At 46.7% G+C, this 12,973-nt stretch overlaps 1 protein-coding gene across 1 annotated transcript in view; it reads right to left on the bottom strand.

Annotated features, from left to right (window-relative positions):
- Positions 1-887: 887 nt before the first annotated feature.
- KCNK10 (potassium two pore domain channel subfamily K member 10) overlaps positions 888-12,973 on the bottom strand; it is a 69,603-nt gene continuing 57,517 nt past the window's right edge. Inside the window, exons 4-6 of the mRNA XM_081830085.1 lie at positions 10,662-10,848; positions 6,045-6,187; positions 888-3,738 (exon numbers count right to left, since the gene is read on the bottom strand). Of these exons, the coding sequence (XP_081686211.1) occupies positions 3,118-3,738; positions 6,045-6,187; positions 10,662-10,848 (951 nt within the window). The 3' untranslated portion in view covers positions 888-3,117. The remainder of the gene's footprint in view (positions 3,739-6,044; positions 6,188-10,661; positions 10,849-12,973) is intronic.

Below are 12,973 nucleotides of genomic sequence, written 5' to 3'. Positions count from 1 at the left end.
CTCTTATTCCCTCTCAGCTTCTCCTTTGGAGAGTATGTTATAGTTTGTCCAATACTTCCCACATACTTAATGGATCAATCTCCATAGAGGGAGGGCTCTTCTTGGATTTCATTCGTCAGGGCTTTGGCCCCCTCTGTACTCAGGGAACAGGTTATATTGGATATTTTCCCACTCTCAGCCAAGGGCTATTTTTGATTCCTCTGTATTACTGTGATTTGACTCCTTTGGGGAAGTGTCTACGCACACACCACCTGTTCCATTTGGTAGAATGTGCAGCTTAGTGCTTTGAATTGTTTTATTCCTGCTGTATACGGAGTTCCTGCAAGGTAAGCAAGTAAAGTGCAAAAGAGTGCTTTCAAAGGACATTTCTAACGATACAGAAAGGGCACCACATACAGCATCCCCAAAACCCAAACCGAAATAAGGTATAATTATCTGTAAGGGTAACACTTCAGGTCATGTTTACACAAATACTTCATACCCTCTTGGTAATAGAGATCTTCTCTCCACCTCTGTATGCCGTGTCCATGAAACTAAAAAGACACACATGCACACAAACACACACATACACACACCACACACACACGCACAAGAGTGCATGACATGGACATTATAGCAAAGTCAAAAGCAGACTTTGGTCAGACAGCCTTTGAATACCAGCTCTACCACCTTCTTGCTGTGTGCCATTGGGTAAGTTACTCAGCTTCCCTGAGCCTCCGTGTCCTCATCTGTGTAATGTGTTTGCCAACACTTCCCGTAGAGGGCTGCTATGAGGTTTCAGTGAGCTAACACCCATAAAGTGCCTAATCTAGTGCCTGGCCCACGGAAACCACTGGATAAATAACAAGGAAGCCTCTCGGCCAGATTTGTCTGTAGGGTCTAGAATTTTTAACACACTACTGTGAAGAAGGTAACGAGTAATACAGGGCGGAAATGCAAACGAATGAGATCAATGGATAGTTTAATGGGGATGCTTTTAACTTGTCAGAAGAATAGAGAAAGTCCCAGATATCTACCACTCAAAACACATCTTGTCATGCTGGAAGGACTCTCACAGTAAGAGCAGTGCCCGCACCTGCATAAACATCATTTCCGTGTCTGTTAATATGTGGACACAGGATGTCACCAGTGAGCCACGACTCCAGCCCAGTGGAGGTGTTAACCCAAATCTACCATGGATGGGAAGGGCCTCGTGAAAGCTGATTCTTATTTGGCTCCTTCCCAAAAGCAATGCCAGAACTTTCACTAGAGCCTAGAAGGTTGGGGGAGGGGAAGGTGGAGCTACATGCGCTCCAGGAGAGGGAGAGCTGTGCATTTTTGGGAAATGGGCAGGAAGAGGTCTGCCCTGGTACCAACGGTCAAGGATGCGGTGGGTATAATTTTCCCCAGAAGTCAGAAATTGTTAGATTATTTCAGGTAGTCTCTGCTAGTCTTGTGATCTTTTGACAAATCCACTCTGTGTGTTCATCTTGTGAAATCTCCAAAAGGTGGCGATGAGCCCGGCGGGGGGGCGGGGGGAGCCCATCACCAGCAACTTCCTGGGGTTGCCAGGTCCATATGCTTAAGAGCGTGGTCCAAACAGCTACGTCTGAACCATCGATAGCCAGCCAATTATGCAAGGGACTGAGGCATGCACAGGATGGTGAGCCTAGCACCTTTCTGATTAAAAAATCCATTTAAATCTTCTTCTCAAAACTTGACTAGCCCCTCCCCCACTTTCCTTCAGTGGCCGTTCTAACCTCCTGAAACAATCCTGTCGCTATTGTTGGCCTTGGGACAATCACGCTGGTGTTCCAACTTTAGGGAATAGCAGGTTCGAGACAAAGAAACAAGCAAGGAAAAGAAGTGATGCTTTCAAAATAAGGAACACCCAAACATAAAAGTGGAATGTTGTAAATACTTCTTTTAAGCATTAGTTTTTAAATGGCATTAATGGCACTTAAGCTGCAAGCAATTAAAACAATTCCATTTTCTTGTACAAGAGTTGGTTGGGGGATTTTTTTCTTTTGTTTGGAGATAGCAAGATTGGACCTCGTCACTATGTCTACCGTAAGACACCCAAAGGGACAAAAAGCCCTGAGATGGAATGATGCCATGGTCCTCCTTGGTATGTCTCAGACATGCAGGATGTCTATTTTTATAAAAATTTAGGGTCAGCTAGACAGAACAGCAAGCCCCTGGCATCATGCAAGGCAATCATTTTGGTATTTTTTCCCCCTCTTATCAAAACAAGTTATAACCGAAGTTCCACTAGAAAAGTGAACATGGACATTTCAAAACCAGTTTATTTTCACCACTGCACCCACTGAGGAAAATGCATGATTTTTGCCTGTACCCATGCAGCGAATGAGGCTGAGTTTTCGCCAACGCTTGCAAGTTCATTTGTCATTCATCAATAGACAAAATTCAGTAGGCTTCTGTCATTGGTTAAGGTGATATCCACAGTGTGATGCATTTGTGATTTTTTTTTCTTTTGTAATGAGGAAAGCAATTGCACCTTTTAATACGTGTGCTCTGATCTGTTTCCCACAAATTCCACGTGCTCCCAGGTCCCGTGGACATTCATTTGGAGCTTAGAAAGACTAGGTGTGCACTGAAGGATGTGTATCAAAATTCAAGCTCAGAGCAACATGCCACAATGTCAACTCGAACCCTCATTGCAGGTACTAGTTCATCCCCCATCCGGTCCCCTTCTGTGTGTGTGCATATCTCTAACGGTAGGTTCAGGAAATGAGGCTCCATGTAAAAGACACACCTGTTCCTTCCAGAAGGCTGGTCTAAGGAATAGCTGCCCTTTCTCCACGCCCGGCCCGGGCGGCGCCACTCTGGGGGCGTGGCACCGTCCCACACCTGCCCTTAACTTTTGTGGCCACGACCTCCTGCCTGTGCGAACACTCCCGGCGTGTCCTGCGGTCCCTGTCGGAAGTGCGGTCCTTGTTCTTTGATTCCTTTTGGCAGAGCGATCTTTCTCTGTCATTTATGGCACAGTGAAATAAATTCTTCAATGCTATGTAATTTCGGACTAACGAGAAGTCTATTTAAGGCACGTGTCTCAGGGTGAATATAAAAAAAAAAAAAAAAACCACAACGCTTGGTCAAGTCCTAGGTCCTCAGCATTTAGTTTCTGTCTTCAAGTAATGCGTTGTTCTCGAGTTCCCTGTCTTTGGTGTCCGTGGGGACCATTCCGTTCTCCATCCCGGCCTGCTGCTGGATGCACTCGGTCAGCATGGCGGTGCTGGAGTGGTCTGAGTTACACATCTTCTCTGTCTCCTCCTCCTTCTTCTCTTCGTCCAGGGAGTAATTCCGGAAGGTCTTGTAGATTTTGTGAACGTCCTCGGGCAAGGTCTTTTTGAGGTCCTTGTTTTTCCTCTTGGTGAGTTTGGAGGTGGACCCGAACTTGTTGATGATGTTGTCCTCGGAGGCCCCCTGTCCATGTTTGTTCAGCTGCTCGGAGCCCTTGAGGCGCAGGTTGTTGGGCCGGTTGTTGATGCTCTCCTGGGATGAGGCCTTGAAGCGGCCCGTGTCCAGAGCGGCGAAGACAGAGCGCTTCTCTGGGGAGAGCATGTCCAGCGAGTGGGCCCTCTGGTCCAGGCCCAGGCGCCGGCGCTCCATGCTGCGGATGGTGGCCGCCCGCTGCAGCTTGTCGTGGATCTCCACGCTGAGCCGCCGCCGCGTCTCTCGGAACTCGGCCGTCACGTTGGCCTTCCACTCGGCCGCGTGGGCCTTGATTTCACCGACCTGGCCGAGAGACATGAGAGCAAGGGCATGCTGAGAAAGTCGTACCCGCCTCGGGCCCCCCAGCCCTCCCAGCGCCCACAGCCCTTGAGTGTCCCGATGGGAAGGCTGGCTCCAGGGAGGCCAGGGGGTGGGGGAACCCATGCCTGGGTGGGGATGCTACCTCTGCCCTAAAGACCCATCTCAAATTGGCTCCTGGCTCCTGTGGCTCGGGGGGCACACCTGCTAGAGAACCCGGCAGGAGCCTGAGATGCGGAGGTGGTGACCGAACGGGAGGAGGACGGCATTCTGCAGGAGAGATCACTATCTAGAGTTGGCTGGGCTTGGGTTCGCATTATGCGTCCACCCCTTTTTTAGTTGTACGGCCTCATTCCTCCGGCGTAACTGGGGTGATCATGTCAAGCGCACCGAGTTCTTAGTGTTATGCGAGACAGAGACATGCACTCGGGCACAAAGCAGAGGTACAATCAGGCCTTGGCCCTTCTCTGTTCCTCCAATGCTTCTGTCTGCGTAGGGTGACCAACCCGTCCCAGTTAGACTGGGACTGTCCTGGTTGTGGAACAGAACGTCCTGTGTCTTAGGTACCCCCGCAGTCCCGGGCAAACTGGGAGTGTTGCTCACCCTGAATCTGGGCCACACTATGGTTGAGTGCCATCCGCCTTACCCTGCTTAAAGAAGAAGACCCTCCAGGGCATCTGGGAACCAAACTTCCCTAGTTATGTTCTGCGAAAGCCCACAGAACATTCTTCCTCAGAATTCATGAGGATCGAGATCAGATTTCTTGGCTCTCATCCAACACTGCCAACAGCGCTAGTCCTATGTTTTCTATACAGACGAGCAACTCAGCAGTCTGCATTTTTGCATTTAGGAAAGTCGATATTTATATGGTTACTTTCTCTCTCACTACAGCTGACTTTCAGCAGGTCAGTTAGCCATCTGGGGAATCAGACTGGAGATCGCATTGCCAGTGTTTTTCTAAGCCGGGAAAACTAACCCTGGGGCCTGGGAATGAGATGGGACATTTTCCCATTCAGCAACTTTGTCCCGGGGCCTTCTACACAGAATGTCTGTCTGCCGGGAAGTGAGCAGTCACCTTTCAGGAGACTCTCCCTCTTTTTATTTCTTTGGGTTTTTTTTTAATCTCCCTTCCACTTGTTAGCTCTTTTCCTCTTCTTCTCTTACCCTCCTTTTCAGTTCTTTTCCTCTCTTCCTAGAAGAACTACATGGACATTTTTTTTTTTTAAATCACAAGATCTACCTTCCCCTCTTCTGTCTTTTCTTGCTTTTGTGTAGATTTTCACGCACATTTACCCAAGGGAGAAAAGGCTGCATGTCCCTGGACATGGGGGTAGGTTTGTTTCTATAGATCTGACAACCAGGAGGGGATAAAGGTGAAAAGGGACCCCTTGTGTTCACTTCCCCACAGCTGGTCACTGTTGGAGAACTTCAGCCTCGGAGAATCGAGAAGGAGTCCTTGTATCCTACTGCATTTCCATATAGACCCCAAGATCTGAAGGACAGGCCCATCCTTCTCAAGATTTTTACAAACTTTCTAAGCCTCTCCCACATATCTGCACACCTCCCTCAACTACGGTCTACCCCTGCTGACCACTGCTATTTTTCAAAAATCATTCCGGGGTGCCTGGGAGGCTCAGTCGGTTAAGCGTCTGACTCTTGGTTTCGGCTCAGGTCACAATCTCAGGGTCCTGGGATCCAGCCCTGCGTTGGGCTCCATGCTCAGTGGGGAATCTGCTTGAGATTCTCTCTCTCTCTCTGTCCCTCCCCCCACTCAGGCTGGCTCTCTCTCTCTCCCTCTCTAAAAATAAAAAAAAAATTTTTTTTAAGATTTTATTTATTTGAGAGAGAGAGAATGAGAGAGAGCACATGAGAGGGGGGAGGGTCAGAGGGAGAAGCAGACTCCCTGCCAAGCAGGGAGTCCGATGCAGGACTCGATTCAGGGACTCCAGGATCATGACCTGAGCCGAAGGCAGTCGCTTAACCAACTGAGCCACCCAGGCGCCACCCCCCCAAAAAATTTTAATAATAAAAAAATAAAAAGTCGTTGTTTACTAGTCCTTCCAGGATCTGTGGGCTGATGAGTCATCAGATGTTCTCACTTGCCAAAAAAGGACCCAAAAATAACCGCTATTCCACTGAACTTGGCTTTTAGGTAATGATTCAAAAAGAGGAAGCCGTAGGGGCCCTCCTCGTATTAAGAAACCCTCCAGCCCATAAAATAGAGACAGGTCATTCTTGACATGAGCTAATCGGATCTCAGAAACATCTATAGAATTTGAAAGGGGTCCTACCTCTTCTTTTGTCTTTTTGGATAGAACCCGTAGCCAATCTCCGATCATACTGAGGACAGCTGCAAAGTAGGCCAGGCCAACAAGGATCCAAAACCACACTAGGGGCTTATACCACTCCCGGTAATTGATGCCAGCGTTTCCCCCTGAAAACAACCAAACGTTACTGTAATCAGGGTCTAGCATTTGGTCTTTGCAGAACAAACATATTCTGGTCCACGTAGCAGAGATGTCATCCCATCCCCATCTGACACTCAACTGTTAGGCCTGCTGTATACAAGAGGTGACAGGCAAGGGAGGGCAAGGAAAAGATGGGTCCCTTCCCTAAAGGAGCCTGACTTGTGGCTTAACTTCTTTGATTCTTGACCACCAACCGTAATACCCATAACAAAAAAGTGTCCGTGGCCAACTTGGTCCACCTCTGCTCAACCGGGGCTTGACAATGAATGACGTGAGCTAGAGGACAACAGATCAGGCCCAGGTGTCGATTGTCTTCTTAAACTTCTTTAAATGCAATAAAAATAAAAGATCAATAATCCCCAATGGCTTGGAATTCTTGGCACCATTTTCTCCTTAACACATGCATTTACTAAGAGCAGAGTGGATGTGTGGAAGTAAAATTAGACCTAATGGCATTCTTGAGACTTTGATCCTGGCAGCAGTGATTTAACACTAACTGAGGGACGGTGTTTACATGATGCTAATCCAAAAGGTCAATTAGACTGAGTAATTAGAATCACCGTGCTAGAACTAAAAGGCCATCAAGTCCGATCCCTTTATTTCATACGTAGGGATTACAGTAGAAATCCATCAGATCCAATTGGCCAGCTGCCCGATTGCATCGACCAGCTGTTGCGCTGAAAGGACCAGTCATTTATTGCAAATAATTAGCCTACTTATGCTAGCCCTCCTACAGGCGCTACCAAAGGTAGCCGTGCAAAACAGGGTCCAAGCCCAGCCCCCTTCCCCAAGGAAGTGAGGAAGTAACTGACGTCAGCCTGGCTCTCACTCTGTGAGACACTGTTGCCCAGCGAGGCAGGCCCGCGGTCACTTCTAAGACGACCGACATCGGCGATGTATGGGTAATTGTGGAGCTACGTGATGAGTGATTACTAGTCTTTCCCACTGGGTCGTGGTTGTAACCTCATCTAGCGCCACTGAATCCACACGGAGTTCTTAACGGTATCAGTAATACTTCCCAAAGGCAACTGGGCAGGCACTGTGGCCGGGGGCTCCTTTCAGTGAGACCAGTGCAACCCACAATGTCCCAAATTAAATGGCCACTGCCATCTCTTAAAATTAGAATTCCAAACACGACTACTGGGCTGTGTGGCCTGCCCCCTTCGGTCTGGTTTAGCTGCCTTTGTTTCCCGCCCCCCTCCTTTAGGCAACTCTCCCCCGCAGCTTCCTCTAGGATACTACTGGAGTTCCTGCCACAGTGAGTGGTTTCTGTGGTTCATTCCTTCTATGCCCTAGAAGGGAACAGCTTTCTCCTTGGGGCTAAGAGGAAATAATCATCTTAGCAAGTCGCCGCCACCCAACAAAGCTTGTCACTAGGGGGCGCTAGCGAACAACACAATAAACACCCTTCGGCTCTTTATCGATGGCTGGTCTGGAATTCAGAGCTCTGTGCGCACTCTCAGTCAGGGTTTCCAAAATGCTGTGATGTTGTTAGGCTGTCCTGACGTTGAGTCGGCTACAAAATAAACCAGCACTTAATCCTGCATGGTGATCAATGTTCCAATTATACTTCTAGAAGGGTTGATGCCATGTTCAATCACAGCAATCATCGACTCTCTTTAATGTACCTTTTTTTTAAAGGATCTGGTATCCTTCCCCATTGCTCTTAGAGTGTTGCCCAAAAGGTTGTGACAAACTTCCAGGCTGTTAAGGCGTGCATTCTTCAGACCAATCTATATAAGCTCTGGAAATCAGAGCTTCGAAGGGCCTGGTCTAATTGCAGTCAGCACTGTGAATTATAAGAGACACCTGTCCATGGAGACCTCGGGACAAACAAAATCAGGCTCTGTAATCAACAGTAAATAAGGGAATTAAAACAGGGCCAGGCCTGTGACTGTGGAGGTCACGCCCTTGCTAGGTAAGTAAAGATAAAGGTCAAGTGCAAGTTTGTACTACGTGCTCTCAATCCACAGTGGGTAATTAGAACAAATAATCAATTAAAATCATTAGCAGCACCCCTTGAAGCACCAGAGTCCCAGCTCATTTTGTCCTTGCTCCCCCTGACCCAAGGAGGAGCAGCAACCAGCTGGGCAGTGCTCCCTAACAAGTGAGGTCCTCGTGGGTGAAAAGGTATAGAACGTGGATGTCCTTTCTTCCCTCCCATCCATGGTAAAGAGCAGGGGCCCACTTCCCGTGCATTTATGCGTCACAGTGTTAAATAAATCACACGTGTCCTTTCCTGGGTTATCTTTAACATTTTTACTTAGAACCAACATAAGCAAAATCATTTAGGTTGGCCAACTGTATTCATCTAAGATCTAAATAAGTCAGCGCTACCTTTCCTCACCTTTTTAGTAAAGCTCTAAATCAAGTCCATCGAATAGGCCAACCGAGAACATCCATGTGCATTAAATCGGGGGCTCCTTTTATTTTACTTTTTATTTTTTCGTCCTTCAATCAATGCTGTTTTATAAAATGTAAGTCATATTATTTTTTTACAGATTCATCATCACTTTTCAATTAACATGAAGGCCTGGATTCAGTAATGTTAACCAAAACAGACAGTAGATAGTTATACATTGACTCTAATTTGAATAGGCTATAACAGTTTTTGTTTTAGAAGATAATATCACAATGTATAACTTTTAAATATTTTAAATATTCTTTTAAATATTCAATCGTGTTATTGTCAAATGGCTTTTTTTTTTTTTTTTAGTGACAAGCTTCCCTGCATTTTCTTACATGGTATAATTAGATGCAAACCAATAACCTGAATTCAAATTAAAAATTTAAACTCTTTGCTGATCACTAAATAAATAAATTTTTAAATTTATATCCCAAGGTTCTGCTATTTGTGCCCCCAGATTAAGAGATCAACAGGCCGAGTCAAGCAGGTGTTTAGAGAGAAGGGCTCGTTGCAAGTGTCCTCTGTAACAGACTGCGGCAGACGGCCCAGGGCTGCCACAGGGCACTCTGAAGCACAACCCAGTGCAAACTACGCTCTGGAGGAACTTGAAGAAGTTTGTGAAATAGTCCCAATAGTTCTCTGTGGTTTCCTTCCAGAGTGGCAGGCCTCCACTCAGATGGCACCAGGTGACTCCCCACCCAAGGTGAGAGGCACAGTGGCTGAGCACTGGGGTGGGGTCCCAGGCCCCCAGCTTTTTTAATCACTCTGACTTTGCAGTGCTCAGTCCTTAGGCAGGAAAAAGGAAGGAAAAAATAAAAACTGCTGTTTTTACAAACTGGACTTCAGTCTTTATCTGCCCAGTTGGAACAGCTAGGAGACCACCCTGCTGGTTATCACTGTCAGAATGAATGTGGAGGCACCCATGCGTCTTTTGAAGAGCCCTCAATATCCCCTCCAGAATATCCTGTTTTCCAGATTTCCAGATCCCTGTCCGCCTTGTGAGTGCCATACTCCATGAAGAAACCAAGGCACCTGCCAAGATCATGTGCCAAATAAAGGACGGTCAGTCTGCAAGCTCAGCCTGCAAATGTCCAGGCTACTGCTTAACCAGGAACTGGTCAAGAACATGTACACACACACACGCATGTGCACACACGCGCACACACACACACAATGCACATGCATCACCCAAACATTTTGAGCTTAGGACAGAGTTGTTTAATCAAAGCGTTCACTTCTCAGAGTAGAAAATGATCAATTGTCTGACCCTGTGGAACTATCCCTTAGGAAAGAGAAGGATGGCCTCCTCTTCCTGCCTTCCTACTACATTCTGGGAAAGCCATACATGTAAGAAACCAGATCTCATTTCATTTTCAAGCTCCCTGTCCCTAGTTGAAATTGATGGCAGTTTCCTTTTGCTTCTATAAACATAGTTCATTAGCATCTATTTTCACAATGAAGGATATTGTTTCTATATACATTCATGCAGAATCCGTTATAATATTGTACTCCCTTGGGACAGTTCTCAGCTCCTGGTAGTCAACTGAGTCCTAAGTCTTGTGTCAGGGTATGCCCGGGATAAATTTTGCAGGGAACACAGTCCTCCCCTGGGCAGCCTCAGGAACCCTAACCTACAGGTCGCTGCAGGCCAAGCTTTATGCTAATCTCTCCAGAGGTTCATATTTGCCACTTGCTAATACAGCCTTTATCAATTGATTCAAGGAGCTTTAATGCAAATCAGAAGTCCAACATTCAATGAGAAATTCATTTCATTCATGCATAATTCATAGGATAATAAGGGCAATGAGCATCCTGGGAAGGAAAAGGCTGGCTTTCATTTCACAGCAGAATCTGCTGCTTTTTACATTACGTGGGACCATGGGCTTGAAATGAGTCCACACACAGCAGCAGGGACTCTGAGCCATTTTCATTTGCTTCTCCCACAACAGGGTTTGTCATGGTTTTGAAAAACATTATCAACAACATCTTTTCCCCGCTGGGGCCCTGGTGACTGGGATGCCCAGGGTGCTTACCTGCCACAAAATCACCAAAGCCCACCGTGGTGAGGGTGACCACCACAAAGTAAATGGACTCCAAGGTGGTCCACCCCTCGATATATTTGAAAATGACAGCGGGAATCGTCACAAACACAACACAGCCGGCCAAGATGAACAGGATGGTTGAGATGACCCGGATCTTGGTCTGGCTCACTTGCTTTTTCTGGGAACAGCAAAGGAGAAAGATAGGCAAGTCAGCTTCATCACCTTGGATTCAGAAGACAGAGGCACAGGAAGAATGTATTACGCCAGTGGCTTTTCACCTTTTGTCAGTCATGGGCAGCTTTGGGACCGTCTGATGAAGGCTGTGGGCCCTCTCCTAGAAAAATGCACACACAGAAGTTTTCAGATGCTCTAGGTGGTTCTCAGACCCAGTGAAGCCTGTTCGTGGACCCCAGGTGAAGAAACCCTGCTTAGGTCATGTCTTGAATGTCCTTTGTGTGGTTCCATGACTGCAGCCCAAATGCTGATTCTAACTTCCTCACTAGTACAAACACAATGATTCCCTAAGAAGGGCTTGCTGCCAATTCTCATGTGGTATTATTGACCCTCCTCCTGGAGGGTGCAGGTTTGGAGCTCTTTCCACAATGGTAGGTATGGACCTGGCACCTAGTTTCCCTTGTATCAATGGGAATGTGTTGGAAAAAAAACAAAAGAAAAACAAAAACAAAAAAACAGCTGACCTGAAACAGACTAAAATGTTCAGATGACAAGAAAAACATAGCCACCCCCATATACATTTGAGACAGACTCTAGCTTCTTCACCCTCCTTCCCTGCTGAAGTTGTACACTTATAACATACTTTTCTTTTAAAACACACATGTTTGAGCCAGCGCTGCAGTGTGTTCAGGCTGTGTTATCCACTGGGGACAGACAAGAGTCCAAGTCAGAACGACAGGTTACTGTCTAAAATGATCAGCTTCATTTCAGGCCAGCTTCTGAAGGAGCCAGTCAAGAGGTGAAAGCATTTAGATTGGGAATTAGACAGATGTCACCCAAAGGAATGGTGCCGATGGAGTCCAGATGTGGACCGGGAGCCTCCCTGGTATTCCCCTTGAATGCATTCAAGACAACATTGGCATTGCCTCTGAGCTGAATAATCCTTAAGGTCTTCTCAGAGTTCCCAGGACTGGCATGTAAACTGTCCTCAGGGGGACCTAGCACGATAGCCCGACCAAAACCACATACATCAGAGTGACTGGGCCTTTCCACATCGCCTAGATTGATTTTCTGCAAAAATACACCACATTTGGGGCATTGGATATAGGAAATCTTTACCATGTGCTCTGTTTTCTATTCATTGCCTTCCGGTGAATTAGAAGGCAGAGAACCTCAGAGCGTACAGAGACCTCTGCATTCATACACTTCAACAGAAGCCAAGAGGGGTTGAGGGACTAGCATGAAATGATTTTGCTAATTAGAGGCAAGGCCAAGATTAGAATTCTGATGTGATTAACTCCCAGTCCAGTGCTTACTGATAGAACCAGACTTCAAGTTACTCCACAATTTCCCAGCTCATACAAAGTCGCCAGAGTCCTGCCCCCACCGGCTCCCTCATAACAAAATCAACCAGACTAACCCCCATGAAGAACAACAGGCCGTCCTGCTTCCCAACTGGAAAGGAAGACAGAGAATAAAAAATTGTTACTGTGCAATGTGTCCAGGAATTCCTAAGCTTCGGTCATAAGCAGTGACACCTCTGCCATGTGTCCCCAGGACAGAGATGGTCAAGAGAGTGTCTTCTAAGGTCAACCACTTGGATCAACCGTGGAAATGCTGGTCAAGAAGATGACTAGGCTCCCCTCCCTTCCATCCCCTCCTCCTCGACTATGGGAGAAATGTCGGCTGCGCTTGTTTACTGGAAAGTTCCAGGGATGCGGGAGCTGAAAAGGGGGAAAGGATGCTGTCCACTCTATTCACACCTCAGAAACATTCAGCCCCACCTGCCTCGGGTCCCGGTCCCAGGTATGTTCAACCCAACATAATGGAGGCCTCAGTTCAACGAATAAGAACAGGTATAGTGGAGAACATTTATTTGCATGAATCTAAATCAGCACTATGTACACCCCCATTCTGAGATCAATATATTCCCTAAAAATACACAGGAAAACCCTAGGAAATACAATCCTTCTTTATGAAAAGCAGTCGTGTGCTCTTACTCCCAAAAGGGCACTCGGTATATAAAGTGGGAATGGGGAAAAATTATTTGATCCATGCTTTTATACAGTCCCCTCCTCATCTCCTCAGAAAAGCCATCTGAAAAAAAAAAAAAGTGATAATTTACTGAT

This window comes from Leptonychotes weddellii, chromosome 9 (genome assembly GCF_054177405.1).
Source record: "Leptonychotes weddellii isolate Sample4059 chromosome 9, ASM5417740v2, whole genome shotgun sequence".
NCBI lineage: Eukaryota > Metazoa > Chordata > Mammalia > Carnivora > Phocidae > Leptonychotes > Leptonychotes weddellii.
The sequence above is the reverse complement of the archived record's forward strand: the minus strand, read 5'-3'. Positions and strand labels throughout refer to the sequence as shown.